Source organism: Carcharhinus amblyrhynchos, chromosome 4 (assembly GCF_965287045.1).
Source record: "Carcharhinus amblyrhynchos chromosome 4, sCarAmb.v2.hapA, whole genome shotgun sequence".
Classification (NCBI taxonomy): Eukaryota; Metazoa; Chordata; class Chondrichthyes; order Carcharhiniformes; family Carcharhinidae; genus Carcharhinus; species Carcharhinus amblyrhynchos.
In genome coordinates this window covers 110,682,602-110,704,960 of record NC_137327.1, presented here as the reverse complement: position 1 = coordinate 110,704,960, position 22,359 = coordinate 110,682,602, and the positions used below count along the sequence as shown (strand labels likewise).

Genomic DNA, 22,359 nt, shown 5'->3' with positions numbered 1-22,359 from the left:
TCTATGAATATTATATTTAGCATTATCATCTATACATGCAACCCAATCAAAAGTCTGTTCAATTTTACACTAGTTAACTTTTATAATTTCATGTAGATATTGTTGGAAAACGTGGCCCATCCAAGAATTTCATGACATCTGGGGTGAACCTAGCTGTAGAAGTCTGTTATTTATATTTTTTTCCTAAAAGGTGAAACTTGGTAATTAACATTTTGTCCATCAGCCCTCCTGAGAATGATTGTCCTGCAGGCTTTGTAAATAAAAACAACTTCATTATTTTTATTATTAATTATTACTTATTAGTATCACAAGTAGGCTTACATTAACACTGCAATGATGTTACTGTAAAAATCCCCTTGTCGCCACACTCCGGTGCCTGTTTCTGGTATGCTGAGGGAGAATTTATCATGGCCAATGCACCTAACCAGCACATCTTTTGGACATCTTCAGTTGAGAAATCTCACACATTTACTCATTATCCCTTCATTGACATAAAATTCAGGACCACTGATTAGAGTGCACAAGCTTAAAAAGAACTGGTAAAAGGGAAAATGTGGCTAAATGAAGACTTGCTTCCTGGTTCCAGATTACAACGTTGGGTTGTTAACACGTGACTGTTGCGGTCCACAATATAAATGAATGTTCAAACATTAGCTGGCTCCATATATACAGGGAAATTTATTTTGCACCAATATCGCATTTGATATCTTTTAAAGTGGTTTTTCCATTCACTAATTTTCAAGAGATGCTCAATCGCAGTTCCAAGTATATTCCTTATTTCTGATGCCACATCATAAAATTTTGCAATTTGAATGTCAGTGCAGAAAAATCAGTTATCAAACTGGTTGCTGCTTAATTTTATTAGGTCTCTTGGATTTAAAAAATACAGAACTTTTGCTCTGAAATCTTAAGACTCCAAATTGTATACTCATCGTTGATTTTTTAAATACTGAGGTGGTTCATCCTTCAATCCTTTAATCAACTTAAGAAAACATTTCCTTTTGCAGATTTATTTGCATTTTTCCATTCAACATTATTTGAAAGATTATTTTCTGGCATGTTTTTCACTGTCAGTATGTAAATTAACTGTTGCTGTTCATTTGCTGTTCAATCTCAGGTTGAATTTTTTTTGATGGAGAAGCAATTCTGCAGGGGTGATTCTCCCCAAAAAACTCATCAATGCCGAAAACTGGAGTAACTTCCGCCGATTGTTTTAATGTGATTTTCAGAATGGATCTCTGACACTCTGAGCACTGCAGAATGCTCTAGCCTGATTCACTCTGAAAATCAGGGGAGCTCTGGCTTATCCCCACCCAAGAGGCCGGCAGCATAGTATTGAGTGGGCCTTTGCGCGTGTGTTGACCTGTCAGAGTGGAGATCGGCGCATGTGCATTGGCCCCGCACTTCTGGCCTCCCGATCGCTGGCCAGCCCCATGACCCCACATTGCTACCCCTTCCCCAGCCCCAGCCCCCAACTGCTGGCCTTCCGGACCTCTCCAGACAAGCCCTGATGTCCCTTCATCCCATCCTGTTCCCCCACACCATGTCCCCTCCCACTAGCCACGATCTCACCAGCCCCCTCCTTCCCCACCCCTCAACTTCCAACTGCAGACCCAAACCCCACCAAGCCACCAATCGCATGCTCCTGGACCTCTCTGGGCAAGACCTGATGTTTACCCCTATCCCCCCACCCAGGCAGCCCCAATTCACATCCCCGCTTCCCTTCCTCTGCCACCAATCCCTGTACAAAGTGGCACCGGGACCCCCACCATCACAACCGATCGCTCCCCATCCCATAGGTCCTGCTCCCTCTGGCCCCACCTCCTTGGTAGTGCCTGATAACTGTGGGCAGTGCCAAGGTGCCCCTTAGGCAGTGCCAGAAAATCTCCTGGGGGGACCTCCAAAGGCGTCTGTTCTCTCCAGTGGGTTGGCCGCCTACACCGTTAGGGGGGTGCTGTTGTAAACCCTGCTGGAATGAACCACTCCCAGCGGTGTGAGGGTGCAGAGGGGGAAGGTAGAGACACTAGTGGGCTGGGAGACTTCAGTCCCAGCCTACTAATGAAATGAAAATTGCAATTTCAAATATTTAAGCCAGTTCTGCATCGATTTCCAGCGTGGAGCCGATTACTCCAAAAATTGTGGAGCCGGAGACGCACAGAGACCATGGCATCCAACGGTAAACCCCGCTAAACGGCCTCTGTTGATGTCTCCCAACGCATTGCACTACTGGAGCAGCGCACTGGGCTGGAAGAATCACCCCTATTATTTTCAAAAAGGACTATTTTTGTTGGAATAAGATGCTGTAGTAGTTCATTAACTGTTGAAGATCAAACTGATAGCGAACCAGGTGTGGCACTTTTCAATCAGTTCACCTGCTTGGTCTGCACAGAAACCCAGACAGGTATGTAATCCTGATTGACAGTGCATTTTTGGCACAACTGAAATGTGCAGTCTCCAAGGAGGAGATGCCACAGGCATCTCGACACTTGCCTCTTTTACACACTGTTCTTTGTATCAGCTTTCAAGAGGGTAAAACCTGCAAAAGAAAAGGATTTTTTTTTGCAGTGTACTAATAACGTTTTAGGATTTTAATAAAAAGCATTATTTGGCTCTTGGTTTTTCAGAAGATTCAAAATTAAAATTGCTCACAGTTCTCTGTATAGTCAAGTCCCAGATATCTGTGTCACAACTGCTGGGGAGGGTGGGCAAGGTCAATAAAAGGAAGGAAGGATACTGAACAGAGGAGAGGGGTGTGATGGAGGAGGGAGATGTGTTTGAACAGAGAATGTTACGTCCTGTGTGGGTCTGAGAGAGGGAAAGAGCTCTATTTCAGGTGTGGTAACAGAGACCATGCTTGAAAGTTATACAGAGAAAAGAAGCAAGTTAAATCTGTGACTGACTGAAGTATTAGAGCAAATGGTGATAATGGAATTGCTTAAGTGGGAAAAGCCTTCGATTAGCACATGCAATCTGATGTTCACACAATGTACAGACACATTCTCCCAATGTCTGCGTGGGTTTCTTCCGGGTGATTCAGTTTCTTCCCAGTCCAAAGATGTGCAGGTTAGGTGGATTGGCCATGCTAAATTTAGTGTCGGGGACTAGCAGGGTAAATGCATGGCGTTATTGGGGTAGTGCCTACATGGAATTGTAGTCAGTGCACACTTGATGGGCCAAATGACCTCCTTTTGTGCTGTTGGATTCTATGATGCTATAAATGCAACAGCTCAAGGAAAAGTCTGGATCAGAATGCTACCTTCCTTCCAATGAACAAGAAATATAATTTTTTTGCTAATTTTTGTGGTTTATTTTGGAGAGGTGAAAGAATACAAGGAGGGGACAGTTATCCTTTACCATACTATCCTGCAACATCATCAAATGCCACAAAGGCATGGGATGTTGCTGAGTATAGTGAAGACATTGTTTTAAAAATTTGCCATGCAAGTGCCATATAATTAGCATGAGTGATGGGCAAAACATTCAGAGAATTATAACTATGTACCACTGTCACCTACTTTTCCAAAAGAACAAAATTGTTTCAGTCAGAAGGGTAGGCAAAAATTGATGCAGATAAATACTGAACAGCACAGATTTCACTCCACTTAGTATATAAAGGTAGAAAGAAAGATTGGCAATTAGATACCATCTTTCAAAACTTCAGATTGTTCAGAGCTCTTGACAGCTAATGAAGTGCTTTTAAAGTGATAGTTAATGTTGTAAGATAGGAAACACACTAACCAGTTTGCACATATCAAGCTCCCACAAACAATGTGATAAGGACCAGATAATCTACCTTCATGATGTACTTCTTAAGTTTTAAAGTTTTATTTATTCATCACACGTAGGCTTTCATTAACACTGCAATGAAGTTACTAGCAGTGAAAATCCCCGAGTCACCACACTCAGGTGCCTATTCGGATGGAGAATTTGATATGGCCAATGCACCTAACCAACACATAACTAACTTGCCCTGTTCGTTGAAAGGCAATTATTTGGTAATTAACTAGGGGAACTCCTCTGCTCTTCAAAGTAAAGGTCATGGGTATTTTGCTAAACTTGCCAGAGCTGACAGAGTTTTGGTTTTTTAACACCTTGTTTCAAAAGTAGCAACTCTGACAGTGCAGCCTTCCCTTAGAATTGCGCTGGAATATTAGGTTTTCTACTCAGGTCTCTTAAACATACAAACTACTGACTGAGTACCACAACTGACACAGATAGAAAAGCCTTCAAAACAAAAAGGCAAATACACGCATTTGGATAGAACTCAGATCCCATTTTCAGTACAGAAGATTGTTACTGAAAATTATTTTTAGATTTGCCATTCTTCTTAAATCTCTTTGTTCATGATGATGGGGAACTTTTCAGCTGGTGTTTGCCATGGGCACGAAAAATGGTGACAATGGCAGAAAATCCAGCAAGACCATCGGAATGAGAATCTCAGTGGCGATATCACAGTCTAAGATTTTCCTTGCCCCTCACCAGTGACTGACTGGGTGGGAACCTCATTTATACATTTTTTTTAAACTGTAATAAGTGCAAAAGTTAGCTCTCGGGGAGGGGAATATGGGATGGAGGGGGAGGTGGGGGCATGCCTAGCTGCAGTGCCAGGGATGGGTCCTACTGGAGGGGTTCCCCATCTGTGTGGGGGTGGCCCTGATGCCAATGTTGTGTGGCAGGGGGTGGCTTTCCTGTTGCTTGTGGGGAATGGGGCTACCTTGAGACTTAACCCTTGTGGGGTGGGGTCACCTGGATGTTGTGTTTGGGAAGGAGTTTATTTCAAAGGCAATTGGAGCACCCTTTAAAAACAGTGCCTGGATCTTTCCATCAGACCCCATCCTGCCAGATTGATGGCGGAAACCAGGCCCCCCAGATTCTCAGTGCACAGAGCGCAGAGAATCTGGAGAGGAAATTCGGCCGAGCAGTAGGCGAGATACACTTTGGGTTTCTTGCTGAAATCCCGACACTCTGACGGATTATCGGAAGATTCTTCCCAAAGAGACCATTAAACGGCAATTTTTGTTGGAGAAAGTTCGCTCCATTTCAAGTGTGTAATCATGAAACTCCATCATCTGCTACATAACTGGCATGTGTTATCTGAGGAACACTACAGTTTTTGTCATGGAATTTTTAATCATCATTTGAAAATCTAATTTATCAAAGCCAACTGTGGAGATCTGCTTCACTCATGGCTACAAGTTAAACACTTCATCGGAGCAAAGTATTTAAGGTTCTCCACCTTCTGTCAGTAGTTGTAAAGTGCAACTAAAAATGTGATGGTATCATGTGTATTTGCATGGCATTTACAAAAACAAGATTTTCGCTCCCTACTTAGTGTCATATTTAATTCATGAAATATTCCACCATGATGATCTACTTGTTCAAGTTCCCAGTGCCATCTGGCAGTCCAGCCTGCCTCCAGCAGTACATGTGATTGGCTTTCTGATAAAACTGATCAATAAAGCATGCCAACCATGATGGGAAATAAAGCGTCATAATTCATTTAAACTGCAGCAGCCAATTTCTATACCAAAGTGATTTTTTTTCGTCAGAGCTTTTCTTTGGGGAGAAGAGGTCAGAAGTAGCTGGAATAATATGAGTTTAAGTTATGTATTAGCATCACAAGTGGGTTTGCATTAAACCTGCAATGAAGTTACTGTGCAAATCCTCTATTCGCCGCATTCCGGCACCTGTTTGGGTACACTGTGGGAGAATTTAGCATGGCCAATACACCTAACCAGCATATTTTTTGGACTGTGGAAGGAAACCGGAGCGCCCAGTCCAAAGATGTGCGGGTTAGGCTGATTGGCCATGCTAAAATTACCCCTTAGTGTCCTGAGATGTGTAGGTTAGCGAGATTAGTGGGTAAAATATGTAGGGATATGGGGGGGTAAGGCCTGGATGGGATTGTGGTTGGTGCGAACTCGATGGGCCAAATGGCCTCTTTCTGTACTCTAAGGTTTCAATGATTCTATGAAACCCATGCAGACGCAGGAAGAACCTACAAACTCCACACAGACGGTGACCCAAGGCAGGGATCAAACTCGGGTCCCTGGCGCTCTGAGGCAGCAGTGCTAACCACCATTAAAGGCATTCATCATTGTTTAGTTGTAAACCACACACAGCAATTTGCAGCGAACATTTAATGAGATGTGAATGACGAGGTAAAATATCCAGTTATAATATTGGAAGTCATGCAAGAAGCACCATTTTAGCGATTTTTGGCCCTGTCATTCGAGCATACTGATGCTATCAGGATATGTGTTCTAATGTCATAGCTGTCCAACTTTGACAGGGTGAAAAGAATGAATAAGTCAATGCTTGGCTGCTTCAACATACAGTTCTTAACTCCATTGGAGCGTCATGGTAAATGCACAGCTTGGTAAGAAATTACTATGCATTTTATCGGGACTATGATTGAATGAGGAATTCTATCAACTATAGAAAAAAAACAGCCAGTTTGCAAATCTTTCTCACCACAGCCCACTTAATCACTCATTCAACCATCTGAAGAAAATAGCAGGAGAAAAAGCATGTGTATTTATACACCAATGTGATTAGACTTCTGAATCCCTTCACACTTGAGTCAAAAATCTGCAAATTGCCGTTGTTAGGTGAAATCTGACCGTGGGTTATTTACATTGTCGAGCAATACAAAATGAATGACTGTGGAAATATTTTGCTCTTTTGCATTTAAATGTTGTGTTTGGAGGGGAATTCAGCACACTGAGAATCCTCCCCGGAAGATTGTGGATAGTTACAAGTTTAGGTGATGTAGATAGAGGGAAACAATTTCTTCAGATGGGAGAATTGAAAACAAAGGAACATAAATGTACAGTTAAGAGTCTGAATGTTCAGCGGTGAAGTCAGGGAGTAACGTTTCTCAGAAAGGGCAGCAGAAATCAGGGCCTTTCTGCCCCAGTTAGCCATTGAGACTGGGTCAGTAGAAAGTTTCAAAACTGAAACTGAAGATCTTTTGTTTACTAACAGGTATAGAATCAAGGAGAGTAAATTGAGTTGAGTTATCCACCAGCCATGACTTTTTAAAATGTTATTCCACAGGATGTGGATGTCACTGGCAAGGCCAGCATTTGTTGCTTGCCCCTGTTGCTCATGAAAATTAAACAACCGAACAGGCTTCAGGGCTGAATGGCTTATACCTGTTCCCACGACTGGAAATGGAGGGATTCGTTTTCAACAGGTGATTCACTGATAACAGAATCGGCCAAGTCATTCAGACCAGGCAGTATGGTAGCACAGTAGCTAGCGCTGCTGCCTCACAACACTAGGGACCCGGGTTCAATTCCAGTCTCAGGTGACTGTCAATGTAGAGCTTTCAATTTCCCTGTGCCTGCGTGGGTTTCATCCATGTGCTTTGGTTTCCTTTCCACACCCCAAGATGTGCTGGTTGGGTTGACTGGCCATGCTGAATTGTCCCTTAGTGTTATGGAGGTTAGCAGGGATGACCATGTGGGGTTACAGGCATAGGGCCTGGGTAGGATTGTTGTCAGTGCAGACTTGATGGACCAATGGCCTCCTTCTGCACTGTAGGGATTCTGTGATCATGATATGAAATGAAAAAGGAAGCGTTCCTTCTACGTAATGCATGCTATGCCCAAAGAGAGATTGCTTGATGCCGCAGGGTACCAGAAGTTGAAAAGTATTCCATTCTCTAGCATCATTAGCATTGAGAAGCACAGAAATTTGTCAGTAAAAGATACTTACAATACAATGCAACACATTGGTTTTGGATGGAACGCCATCCTGAATTTAGCCATTGCTAGTGAATAAAGTCCCACTTTCTGTGCACACATCAAGTATTATCAGGTCAGGTGTTAAATAATACAAGCCTATGACGGGGATTCTCTGATCTTGTCCTCCCCACCACTGCTTGCCAGTGAGAATCGAGAAGTTGGCGCTAAGCCAACACTCCATTCACTGCAGGGGGACTGGAGGACCCCAGACGCGGGCGAGGTCAGAGAATTCTGGTCTGTAGCTCAGCCATGCACAATAACCCCAATCTTGGAATTCCCTACAGCAGCAGGGCACTTCATTTATTTTTCACCAGTTTACCCAACGGCATCCTGTGATTTATTACAGATTGCTGAATTGTAGGCAATTCTGTGCTGTGTGGACTTATACTCAATTCAAACCAGACCGATTAAACACATCACACCTCACAGCCATATTTTAGTTGTTAGAGGGAGAGACTCTCTCTTTTCAGAATGAGCTGAATTGATACCCAGCAGTTCAGTGAAAAGACCATTTTGTAAATCTCAGCACCGGCCACTCCCAGTTCAGCTTGTTTTTTACTTCTGGTGTTCGCAGCACATACAATTGATTGCCCGTTTTATTTGAGTTGTGAGGGTGACCTTTGTAAAGCACTCATCGTTTATCACACATGAATTACATAGCTGGCCTCACTCCTAGAATAAAATATTCCGCTCTTCCCATATGCCTCCCCAGTGAGCTTTAGTCATTTTGAGTTAAAAGTATATTGCGTAAATCTGGCAGATGCTCTCAATCCAGTATCACCACAGACTTTTTAAGGAAAAAACAAAAGCCTGTCACCCTGTGCCACTTTTCAGTTCTGCAAATCAAAACCATGCAGAAACAGCAAGCTATGATTTCCCATTGGTTTTCTGTCTCACTGCAAAGCACAGCATGTGTATCAAAAAGTAGTTTGATATTTCTTAACCAATGGATTCCTTCAGGGCCATGGTGCCACACCAGTGCTGGGAAAGATCGAATTCACTCTGGATCAATAGATTCAATTTGAATTTGACCTGCCATATAAATTAAGTATCTGCCTGTCTCAGTCACTGACACAAGTGGGGAGAAAAAATGGAGAGCGATATCTTTAGTAGCTGTTTGGAATTATTTTTGGGATTTGTACATTTTCACTATTAAGAATATAGAAATTGCTAGACAAGTCAAAAATGATCCAATTTGCCTCCTGCCATCCAGATAGTCATACTAACACAACCATAATCTGTTAGTCCACAGCAGTCTCCTCACCGAACCAATGACATTTACAGCACGGGAGGCCATCTGTGTCTCTTGCTTTGAGCAATTCACACCTGATCCCTCCACCCTGCTATCTTCTCCAGAGCATTGTGTCTTTCTCTGCTTAAACAGAATCATACAAAATAGGAGCAGAAATCGACAATTTGGCCCTTTGAGCCTGTTCCGCCCTTCATTAAGATGAAGGTTGATCCTCTGTCTCAGTGACAAACTCTCAGGCTCTCCCCATATCCCTGACACATTTAGAGTCTAGAAATCTTATCTATTTCCTTCTTAAATATATGCACTAACTTGGCCTCCACAGTCTTACAAATTCTACAAGAAGAAGTTTCTCCGCATCTCAGTCATAAACGGCCTACCCCATATCCTGTGACTTCCTGTTCTAGACTCCACTCCCTCCCCCACCCATCAGCCAGAGGAAACAACCTCCCTGAATCCAGTCTGTTCAACCTTGTCAGCGCTAAATACATTTCAATTACGTCTCAGTCAACCCAATCTCTTCTCATAAGACAATCCTGCTATCCCGGAAATCAGTCTGGTGAACTTTTGTTGCACTCCCTCTAAGTCAAGTATATCCTTTTTCAGGTAAGGAGACCAAAGAGAGAATATTGTTGGAGAATAAATATTCTATATTGGATATATTATGGTAGGAATGTGAGTGGTGAGGAGGGTGTTAAGAAGCTTCAAGGTGATTTTGACAAGTTGAGTGAGTGGGCAAATGCATGGCAGATGCAGTAAAACATGGATAACTGTGGAGTTATCCACTTCAGCCAGAGTATTATGGATCTGAAGCGGCACAGAGATTTCATTGAGGAGCATTCTGGGAGTAGTTGGCACAGTCACATCTACTTGTACAGCTGCAGTAAGACACCTTGCTCCTGTACTAAAGTCTTCTTACAATGCAACATACCATTCATCTTCCTTCCTGAATGCTTACTTTCAGTGACTGCTGTACAAGGATATGGTTTGGAAATACTCAACAGCGCTTAGTCACCAAACAGCTGCGTCCATTGGTCTCATGTCACTTTCTGAACTATCTGTGCCTCTTTTTGGTCAGATAATGAGAGAGGGAGGGAGGGAAACACTAATGTAGAGTTTCAAGTTTAACTACTCCTTGACATCAATATTTCCTCTTCCCGCTTTTTAGTAGATGTGACTGTGCCAACTTCTCCCAGAATGCTCCTCAATGAAGTCTTTGCTCCGCTTCTGCTGGATATCCAGATCCATAATACTCTGGCATTCTGTTTCTCTGTCTGAAGTGGATAACTCCACAAGTTATCCATGTTTTACTGCATCTGCCATGTATTTGCCCACTCACTCAACTCGTCTAAATCACTTTGAAGCTTCTTAACACCTTCCTCACCACTCGCATTTCTACCATAATATAAGCAATATAGAATATATAATCTCCAATATATTCCTCATAGGTTGCAATGGTCCCTACCTCAACCGCTCTGTAGCATAGCAACCTAAACTCCAACTACTTTGTGCAAAGAAAATCTCCTCGCCCCTCTCCTCACTCTCTTTGTAATGAGGAAATCCCCAACGGTGGAGAGCTCTGCAAGTCATCTGTTCCTCGACATGTAGCAAGCATGCTGTGCTTGCTACATGTTGTTTCTCAAATTATTCATAAACTGTGTCCCAAAATGTTATTTCCCACATTGCTACAAGCCTTCTCATTTTACTGGCATCTACTGATACCATAGTGCATTCACCATTATAATAGCAATGCAGAATTGACATTGATGATAATGACTCTGCAGTGCAGCACAGACAAAAGGTACCTGCCTGGGAAGAAGTGTATCTATAATTCAGATCTCTATTCGGAAAGGTTATTAACATCCAGGATAAAATGCTTTTAAAAAAAAATGAACCTTGGAGGATCAATGGAAGATTTACTCCAAAATATAACAAGAGATGGCTTTTTTATGAGGTAATTCACAATACATTCTCAACCTTTACTTTGGATAATTTCCATTATTATACAATCAGAAAAGTAAGTGTTTTAAAAGCTGCAAAGGCCATACAGCACTCCCAACACTGAATGTGTGCAAGAACAAATGCAGAAAATGTATCTTCTATTTTCATATAATCCACTTGTGTCCACCTCCAACATCACAGCTGAGCTATAAACAGGTCCTGGCAGTGCCACTGTGTAACCAGCTGGCAGAGCGTTATCTCAAGTTGACTCCTAGATACTCTCCCTCTGTCTGAGAGAAAGCAGCTCACCTCTGTTCAATACCTCTCTCAAAAGCTGTCACAGAGATTATAAATTGGCACATCAGCTGTGTTTTTCCAATATCATGGCTGTTCATGGAGTAGAACATTCGGCAGCAAATAGTGTTAGAAGGGCTAGATGGTTGGAGTGTGATGGAAAATGATGTCAACAGCTTGTGTTCAATCCCCGTAGGGCTGTGGTAGATCATGGAGGCTTGTCTTCTTGCCTCTCTCCCCTCCTCCCACTGTCCCTGGCACTTGCTGTGGATTGCTGCTCCTCAACTATACAAGCACTTGTCTCTCTCAACAGAGCGGGATATCTATGGTCCCTCTTAGACTATGGCTAATTACTTGGGTTTACTCCTGTAAAAAGCTACTATAGTTTGATTGATAATGCCACAGCAAAGTTTAGTAACTGAATATGTTATGCCCAAATGAAGCAGTCTGTTTCTGGTATTGGGTCACTTGTAATGAGGTGTTATTATTAAATCAATTATTCTGTTAATTGCATTACAACTACTTGGGTGTTTCATGTGATCATTATTCAAAAGAGTATTTTAACTGGGGCTTTTCAGTGTCTAAAACACTTGAACTTCAAGTATTATTCGCATAGAAAATAAATGCTAATCAAAATTCACACCTTTATGTTTTATGTTGATCAGTTTAACATCACAGCCTACTTGAATGAATGGTTTCAGGTATCCATATGGTTTTCTGTTAATTGCTTAAGAGCGAATTGCTTATTACAAATCATTTCAATTATTAGCATATTGGCCAGTGCACAGGTTTTCCTACCTGCATTCATGCATATGTGCCTCTGTATTATTAGTGAAAATTTCTCTCTTAGACATTTAAATCAGCTGTTTGTCTCAGGGTGATTTAACCGAAAATGATGCAGTAACTCCAATTTTAACTTACAGTGGGAGTGCATGGACGGATAAATTTCCTAGAACTCAGCAATATGAGAGATTTTCATTCATGAAACTCATCTGCTTCACTTCCATTAATGTCCCACCCAATTTGGTAGGAAGTGGCAACGAAGTGTGAGCGAGATGTTAGGGTGAAAAGAGAAATCCGCTAATCTTTCTGGGCCTCTTCTGGCCTGACTAGAGCTAGGGCTATAATCTGACCCACTGGCTGTTGGATCACTTAGCTCTGTCCATGTCATACCAGTTCCTCTGTTTAGGTTCATCAGGTAAGTATCTCACTTTTAGGTATGCTAGTTCTGCTTGTGGCACATTATCATGCACTCCTCATTGAACCAATTGTGTCCCCTGGTTCGAGAGTATGAGGGATGCACCAGATCGTGTGATTAGAGACTTTGGTTGAATATAATCCACTGCAGCTGATGGCTCACAATGCCTCATGATTTTCATTTACAAGATCTTTCTAGTTCTATCCGATTTAGCACAGTGGTAGTGCCGCACAATTTAATGGAGAATGTCTACAGTGAGAGTATAGGACTTCATCTGCACAGACTGTACAGTGACCATTCCTACCAATACTGTTGTGAACAGTTGCACATGTGAGCACTGGGGTACATGCATTGCATTGGTGAGGATGAGGTCAAGCGAGTGTTTGCCTCCTTATAGTCCCTAGCTGTTCTTGGACATTTTTTCACATCTAATAACTGTATCCAGAAATACCCTTCAGAATACTCTAGGGCTACTGTTCATCTTATAAGGGCTCTGCCTGTATTGAGATAAAGTGGTATCACTTAATTTACATATTTTAGTGACTCTCCCGGCATTTATTTCATCATGTTTTGGTAATATCACAGGGTTTGGAATGAGAGGCAGCAGCATAAAACCCATTACCCTGCCCATAAAAGACTGTCAACTCTTCTCACAACAGAAAGACAGTGGGAAAGCAAGTCCCATTACAGGTTTGGTCATTGAGAGGTCAGAAGAGGAACGAGACAGCTCTTTAACTAGAAGAAGCCATGCAGAAAAAATTCTTACTCAGTGCCCTAGCCATCCGCAGTGCCCCCTCATCCCTACCCACCCCTCTCTCTGACTTCCCCTAAAAGTACTTGAAGCAAATGCTTGAACCAAATTCGAAGCTCAAAATTTGAATAAAAGTCAGGGTTGTAATGAGCCCAGTCCAACGTTTAAGCACAAAATCAGAGAGCCAATGAATTAATGTGGCATTTTTGAGTTTTTATAGAAGTCTTTTATTCTTTTTTAATCCATTCCTACTGGTACACTTGTGAAATATTTTGGCTTCAGGCAAGGTTATTTGTAATTTTGTCAAATATTATACATTTCTGAGATTGTTCCAAAGGATTTCAAAGTATCCAATGGTAGCCAAGAGCGACTACTTCTGCAAATTAATATTATAACCGGGAGCAACAGCCCCATGAATATTGCTGACAGCTGCTAAATAAGCAAAATATTTGCATAATTCAGCCAGTTGTTCTTCTGACTTAACAACCACGTGAATCAGAAGAAACATTTGCCAAAACTTTTATCTCCTTTCAGGCTGAATCATGTCTTCTTGCTTCAAAGATGTTTTCCCAGTGCAAACTGTGGCGATTTTTTTTTTAATTACACAGCTCCTGTGGTTATCTTGATATTTACAGGATCATTCTAATGTAGTAAAGTGATGTTTTCAATAAGCACTTCCCATTAGGGCGAGATCACATTTTGCTTCCCAATTTTTAAGGAATAAATCTCAAATTTATGACAGATCATCTATCTCTGTTGTAGAAATGCAAGAACACAGTTACAAAGCCAAGACTTTGTGCAAGAATGAAACATCCTCGTGTGATTTAAATGACAATGCAAAAAGCTTAAATGTCTTGCTCTTACATTTAATTATTTCAAATACAGGCTTGCGACACACTCATTTTCCAAGCTAGCACTCACATCGATACTGCATTGTTGACGTGGTCAGAATTTTAAATTTCAATATTTTGTTGTATGAAGTTGATCACAGAAGCAACTCCACATATATTTTGATCTTTTGTGAGGCACATTTTAATTAATCGATGCCACGTATTCTGAAGTTAAGACTCTCTTTTTATAGTACACACAGGGACAGATTAACCATATATTATTATGTCACCCCACACTCTAGAATAGAAATATTTCTGTCCGTGAGTTCATAATAACTCCTCTGATGCCTTAACAGTTCTGTTATGGCCTCATGAATTCACCAAAGTCCCTTTAGTGTTTTGTTATTTTCAGCACATTTAAAGGTTATATTTTGATGGTTAATAGTTGGCTTGTGCCTCTTTGTTTACATTATAGAGATAACTTTATGTACCCATACACCGAGTGGGGATCTTTGCCTGTGGAGAATATGTGTCAGAAATTCAGGTGTTTGATACATTCAGATTAATTTAACTATGGTCATAAAGTGGTGTATAACCTCGCTCCAATCTATGCATTACCTACTGCCGATACCGGTATGCAAGGTCAGAAAATGACCTCCATAATTTGTACAGGGTACACAGGGAGCCGTACAATAAGTCACTTTTGTGTATTGCCTCTCTCAACCTTTAATGAAACAGCTATTGCGTCTTGTTTCCTCCACATGTCACGTTGGGAGATGCAAAAAAAACACTGAATTATTTTAATGGCCTCCTTTGCTATTGAATATCAATAGCAGAAATACCATGTCAATCAGCACTCCCCTCTCAGTGAATCTCTGGGGTCCATTCCAAACTGAAAACAGTTTGTTTCGTGCAGCCGACTGATTTATCTGGCCACTGGGAAGAAAGATTTAACAAAATATCACAGTAAGTATTAAAGCAGCCTCTCCCCTGAATCCTTTAAAAGCTCGCAACTGCAAGAAAGGGATAAATTTTTACTTCATGAAGTGCTTTCTGATAAAAGATTTTAATGGGTGAGATGTTTCTCCCTCTCCACAGCAGTAGGAGGTGGTGTGGTGCTTGCCGGCAGCAGGATCTTATTGTCCCCGTTATTGGAACACACCTCTCGCCGTTGGGAAACCCGCAGAAGGGATGTGTTGTCAGCAGGGACTGTAAGATCCCGCCAGCATGAATGGGAACAAGATTTTGGCGAGTGTATTTTTGTATATCAAAACCTGCTCCAAACATCTTATAATTGATAAATTTATATTGACCCAAAAAAATGTTCAAAGGGATATGTTAATGCAGAGATGGGTGCAAATTCGTTTATACATGCCTGTAATTGTACCCAGAGTATAGCAGCACTGAACTTTACAGGCACCGGTCTTGATTTTGTGTGTGTACATATACATAATATGTATAAATATATTGTATATATAAAATAGAGAATTATGTTTATACTGCTATTAAACAAGGTAGGTGGTCAAAACCTACTGATGAGCATAACCCAATTGTAAAACACAATTGCCCCTTAGTGTCCTAAGATACTAAGGTTAAAGGGATTAGTGGGTAAAATATGTAGGGATATGAGGGTGGGGTTTGGGTGGGATTGTGGTTGGTGCAGATTCGATGGGCCAAAGGGCCTCTTTCTGCACTGTAGGGTTCTATGATTTCTTATTGGAAGTTGTTACATCTGTAAGATTAACGATGAGGAGAAGTTAAACCCTAGCCTGAAGAAGATTTTAAATTTTCTTTACCTATATAATTAGTTGATTTATGATCTAAAGTCAGGGTAGCTTGGGGATTGCATCAGCCAAAGGTTATAGTAGATGCTAGAACCTGGTTCATTAATTGGTGTCAGTGGGAGATGGGTTTGGTTTGAGTTGAGGATTTAGCCGGTGGGGAGTGGCTTTATCTGAAATCAGTTTCCTTCAGCCAGCCCTGCTGACCAGCTGGCCCTGTTCTTGGCATTTTACATGGAAATTGTATAACTTAAATATAAAGGGTCAACATGTGCGCTTTAGCAGGAATTGTCAGTTCCGTTGTCTTCACCAATTACTGACTAAATGCACAGTTAGCTGCATACATCTGTCCTAATGTTAATCAACATCATGACACAAGTACTTGTGCACAATTGGCTGCACATCGATTCCCAGAACTGTTCAGCCTTCTCACAGATCCTGCCGAAAACAACAGATTGTCTAAAAAGGCTTATTTTTTGATCTTAATCAATGAGCAAACAAAATAATCAGGGTCCTTGGTGAATATAATGGCATCACTTACACCACAGTACTCATCTGTTCATGAATATGCAATCATTGATACTGCAGAGTAGGGCAATGTGTGGGTTACTATCTTTGGAAGCAGCAGTAAATAAGAAAGAGTGGTACAAATTATTAACCAGTCTTTGTTTGACCAGATCTTGGAACATGAGATTAAAATTGCCAATGCTTTTGAGGTAATAATGTTGTTTCATTATCTTGCTGCTTCCCCAGATCAGAATGAAGGCTTTACATGTATGGAAGAATGCCGGATTTTGGGTCACTCAGACAGATGTTGGATGCCACGGGTCGCAGTGCCAACTCACGCCAAATCACCTGACCGTGGCAAAAATGTTATTGCACTGTCCATAGAGACCACCAGTGTAGACTCGGAACCCTATGAGAATGGCGGTTCAAAGAGAACTTTTGCAACTTTTGGCAAAGACCCCAGGGATCGTACTACTGAGAACGATAAAACAGATTTGAAAGGAAAGAGGACATTTGATCTACCCATCTGCAGCCCAAAAGTGAATGGTTCGGTCTCCAGCAGCCAGGAAACAAGCAACGGCATTGACATTTCAAGTCCTGCCAGTACACCTGTGCATTTGGGCAGCCCTTCGTCCAGCAGGCCTCCAGTCACATACTCTGTGATGCACTGCCCAATAACACGCGACCTTGATCGGCCTGTCAATCAGACCTCCTTGCATCCATCAGAGCCAGGATCCAGGGAAGCAGACTCAGAACATGTCCGAGAGATCAACCACCTCCTGCACGATTGCAGAGAAAAGGACTCACTGGGCATCAAACGAATACAGGACATTGTGCTGTGATCACTGGGTACCACCCACAATGCAGATAAATATTAACACCGTGACAGTTTGTAAATCCTTTTATTTCAGTTTGGTGTATGGCTCATTTAAATGCTTTTTTCCTAAGTGTACTTTTCATTATATTTTTTGATAAGAACTTTCTCTTTGGTTTCATAGGCATTGAAGGTAGAGAAGGAACTCTCAGCATTGAGCTCCCATGTAATTCCAAAATCAAATTAGTCCAAACTGAATCAATTTGGATCAATTTGTAGTCATCCAAATGCAATCATTTCAGATGCATTTGAGGACAGGCTCTGCGGGCCAATATAAGTCAAAGCAGCTTCAGGTTGTAATCATGGCCACTGTAGTTTAAACCTTTGGGAGCTGCACTAGGAAGAATTGATTGACCGAAAGTTAATGTTCAAAAGATCCAGAAAGTAAATCAGAATTCAGATTTTTCCAACTACAGTTTGTGTCTATTGCTTATTCTCCTTTAGTAAGCCCAGTCACTGCGAACTCAACCTCCACAAAAGTGCCACCCCATGATAGCTTAAACTGTACTGATGGTGTTTTCACCATTTTCGTAAAGTGGTTTTTCTCCTATAGTCTTCCTGTATAAAATAGGTGACAGTCATTGCATACCTTGTAAAAAGCACAGTGGAACTGGCTCAGCTACCCAACAGCACCCATCCCCTCCCCTTCCAGCACCCTGACATGTAACCCAAAGGTCTGAGACTAAATGTTCTGTAACAGAACGCTATCTCTTCTTGAGAGGGATATTCCTTTCACTGGCAATGCGAGGTATTATATATGTGAAACTGACTGCATCACATATGAATGGCGGAGTGTGTCCCATTCACTTGGTCCAGTGAGTACCTCTCAACTCTGCTAGCCATAATTATGTTCATGATACAAGGGAAGTGCTGAGAAAGATCAGCGCTCTCACTTTATAAGGCTTTTTTTATTTCAGTATAGTGATACTGTAATTGTAAAACATTTTGAGTATTAGCATGGGTACTCTCTTTCACAGCAGCAGAACTGTATTCAACCCCAGTCAAGCAGTCAGATATATACATATACTGTTGGTGTGACATGTTGCTGAGCTTTATTATGTCTTGAAGTGCGTGTCAGCACACCAGCTGCAGGGTTGAATTTATTTTATAAACTTTAGGCAGGAAGAAATTGGTAACTATTGAATAGTTATTGAAGTGGAATTGATACTTTCACATGATCCTTGTGTAATTTAAATGCCATAAAACTCTTTAAAATATTTATTAAAAATTTCAAGTCAACCAACAATATCTGAAACCAAAAGAGAAAATGCTGGAAAATTTCAGCAGGTCTGTAAGGAGAGAAAAGAGCTGACATTTCGAGTCCAGATGACCCTTTGTCAAAGCTCAATGGTAAGTATGTTGACCGGTACAATGGTACAGTAGTTCATTCTCCAATGATAAATATCTTTTCAGCTGAAAAGAGATTCCCATCAAAAAAGCTGCTGGGTTATCCTGGAACCAAAGCCTGCATCTCCAAAATATTCCAACACGGAGTGCTCAGAGGAGATGGGTGTTTATTTCAATCCCTTTTCTTTTCACGTTTGTTGTGAATTTCACACTTTTTGAGTTCATAGTTTGATTCCTACCCAGTGCACGGGCACAATCGCACACGTAGCAAGTCGCCACTGATTTGCTGGCTATCACGAACCCCGGTTTAAGCACTTTGCTTTAGCTTGCCAATGATTGTACAGCCACAACGATAGCAAACAAAAACAAACCCACAATAATTGGTGTCTTTTTAAACATTTGCCCGGCTCATGATATCATAGGCCCACCGTGTGATAGTGTACAGTTGTTCAAGTTCTCTGGTGGCAGTTTAAGATGGCTTTTCTAGGACAAACCTTCCACCACATCGGCCTGCTGATATTTGAGATGTCGATTGTCGGCAAGTCACATAATTATAAAAATAAGCCTTATGATCGCAACAGCTACAAGTTGTGCCTTCACGTTGTATGACTTTGTAATATCTAGTGATGAGACGATCACTAATGTATATTCTGATGTGTATAGTTGACAGACTATGATTTTTTGGATGATGGGGTTGGGGGAGGGATCAGAATAAGAAGGAATTTGTAAATATCAGACAATTGAGTGAGCAGCTGCCCCTCAAATGTGTGCCTGTTGTTGTTACAAGCCTTGGTCATTGCTAAATCTTCAGAACCAGTCCAAGTTTGAAGAGTTTGTTCCTTTCACACTGTCCACTGTTGAAATCTCAACTGTCATAGTGTTAATATTTGTAAATATGAGTGCATTTTTCGGGGTGGCCATTCATTATTAATGTGTTTGATTGAGGTATCCAGCAAGATTGATCCCCATATATGCGAAAAGTTGTAAATGATAAGTTCTGGAACAAGCTCAAAATCCTGCAGCAAGAAAACAACAGCAAAACAAACCACAGACACTAGAGCAGCACAGGAACATCGGACTGGCTGCCACCGTGTTTTAGTCCCAAACTTAGAGAGATGGACAATCCAAAACCCCACTTTCCAGAGTGTACAAGAGGGCTGATCAATCCAGAGGCAGGTCACTTCCCAGCAACCATCATCGGGACCAATCAAATGGAATTGTTCACACAGTGTTTTGGACAGGTGTGAACTGCTGTGCCATTTCAGCCTTTGAAAGCATGCCCAATTCACCCTGGCACTAACTGCAGTGGGAAAAGTACTTCACTTGCAAAGTGCAAGGTTTAATGCCCATCGAAATGGAATGATGGTGGCGGTGGCTTGTAACCCGAGCAAAATGGAGCAAATCTATCTCATGCACAGGTACCTGCTAACAGAGAAATCACAGAGCATCAGAGTCCAGGTTGAGAGAGAGGAGTCGACTGTGGGAGATGCACCTGCCCTGACGGTTTTATGAATGATGTACCTTGGTGACCAACTGCAAAAGGATGTTAATGGAAAACTGAGGAAGGAGCAGCTAAGTATTGGACAAGTTTGCCCACTGCTTATAAAACTCCTCATTAATGCATTTCCTGCATTGTTTTAAGTAGTTCTTTTTTAAAAGTGCAATATACAGTCAGCCCATGTCTATTGGTCTCTTGTGTCTCTCCAGTTTTTTAGTCTAATGTTCACACAATTTCCATCTGTACAGTAGTTCATTCTGCAGCAGTGTACGACAGGCACTAATTCATTTACAATGTGCAACTCCGGATTCTTTGCCTTTATTTTCTTCAACCGAAGGCCATTTGCACAAAGACATGCAGTTTGCTAATGAGTTCATCAGCAGGGTTATATCTGTCATTTTAAAAGAGGGCCAACATCCTACTTTCGCTACATTCATTTTTTTTTATATTGAAAATTCTGGCAGTCACATTGCAGAAGGGGGAGGGCTCAAGGGCGAGAATGAATGATGTGAGGACTGCTTTCCAGGTTAACCCTTTGAGGACCAAGGTAACTTAACTATATGTTGCATTGGTGGTGGGGGGGAGCAATTTTTTTAAACAAAGACAACTATAGTATTAGATTATTCTGCTTTTCCAGAGAATATTGTTCATAAAGAAATGTTCCTGTGTTTGTGAAGTTATTGTAACTCACCTGTGTGAACATAGCTATATTCCTCTAAATTAAATTCAGTGTTATAAATGTGGGGGGCAAAAGTTTGTCAGTGCTTTACAAAAGTATAAAAGGAAGCCCAGTTCTCAGAGGGTTATACTTGTATCATTCCCCAACCCCACATCCCACCTCGTCCCCACTCCACCCCTCCCCCCCCTTCCCAGCTTTCTGAGTGGCATTGCACAAATTAACATCTGTTCTGTGATGATTGTTTTACGACTGGGGGAAAAAAGGCTATTTTTGTGAAGAAGCTATTGTCAGTGATTTATACATGTCAAAATTGCTCTTGCATAAAAAGAAACCTCTAATTACAGAATGCAACCACATTCAGCGATCATCAGAAGCAGACAGATGTGCTGCTACAGTTGAAGCACAGAGAAAGATAACAATCTCTCATCATAGTTCACAGAGTTGCCGTACAGAAGCATCTGATAACACTACACACTGGTCATTTGCCAAAAAAAAGCTCAAAGGGAGCTTACAGCACGGACTGTTTTACCAGATTATCTGTCAAAGATTGTGTGAAATGATAAGATAATGCTGTATATGCATATATGTTATGTACATTTTCACAGTGATTGGTTCATTGTAAAATAAGAACCACATTTCTGTATATTTTATGATAATATAAAGCAGCTTTATTAAATTATTATAATGTTTCAAATGATGGACTGTCAGCATTGTTTCACCCGTTTCTATGTTGATCTGTGGGCTTTTAACCCTTTATGCCAGTGGCAAGTTGAAAAGCATTTAATCTTGACAATCTTTTGTGCACTTCTGACCCAAGAATAAAAGTATTTAGGCTCTTCATTCCCAGTCTCAGAAGTAGTATTTAAATATCGTGAATCAAATTTACAGAGATACTAAACAGTTCATTAAGTCTGGACTGGGAGGGTTCTCTGAAATGAGTACCACACACGTGTTTACCCAGAATGTTTTCTGGATCGCACAATTCATGACTGCAAATATAATCACCAGACATGATCTAACCTGCATACCAGACAATAGTTACCGGCTTTGTGGTTCGTGAGGTTCAGTTATTCTCCTGCATGCGCTTGTCTTTCTCTAGCACTGACCCCATTCTTCTTCCTGCTCCATCTCTCTGTCCTGGCTCTTAATTTGTCTGCACTAGTTTCTGTTCTGCTGCCTTTTTTTAATGAAGCTCCCTGATGTGAACAGTGGGAAACATGAACGCAAGGTGATCCCTCAGCAGCTCTGAATACAACACCGAGAACTGCACAACGAAGCACAACCTAAACAGAGGCAAAGAACAATTGGACTGACCTTAATGCTGTTCTGATGATAGAAGTAGAATTCCTGTGGAATGAAACAGCACAGGGTTGAGTAATAGTACCTTAAAATGGTGAGCTTTCCTTTGATTTTCAATGTCAGAGAGGACGCTCGTATAATTTGTTTTTCTAAGGATCACCACCAATAGTTACTCACCTCCCATGGGAGAATGTAAATAAAACAGGAAGAACCTATGATGTTGCAAATTGGACATGGTCCATTACAAGGACTGTTCCTACATTCTTATTTTTAAAACAAAAAATACCATGCCTCAGATCTTCAGAATCCATAAACTGCATCAATAATGCATCCCTGACCCAGATTGGTTTCCCAGCGCCT

The 22,359-nt window shown here is 41.3% G+C and overlaps 1 protein-coding gene across 2 annotated transcripts in view; it reads left to right on the top strand.

Annotated features, from left to right (window-relative positions):
- Positions 1–21,397, top strand: part of pcdh19 (protocadherin 19) — a 121,014-nt gene extending 99,617 nt beyond the window's left edge. Inside the window, exons 4-5 of one of the 2 annotated variants that reach the window (XR_013886530.1) lie at positions 16,549–20,568; positions 21,045–21,397. Coding sequence is in view for 1 of the 2 variants with exons in the window: in XM_080187725.1 (XP_080043851.1) it covers positions 16,549–17,144 (596 nt within the window). In the remaining variant the exon portion in view is untranslated. Of the gene's footprint in view, positions 1–16,548 lie in introns of both variants that reach the window. The other variant, XM_080187725.1, reaches the window with a different exon arrangement.
- Positions 21,398–22,359: the final 962 nt, after the last annotated feature.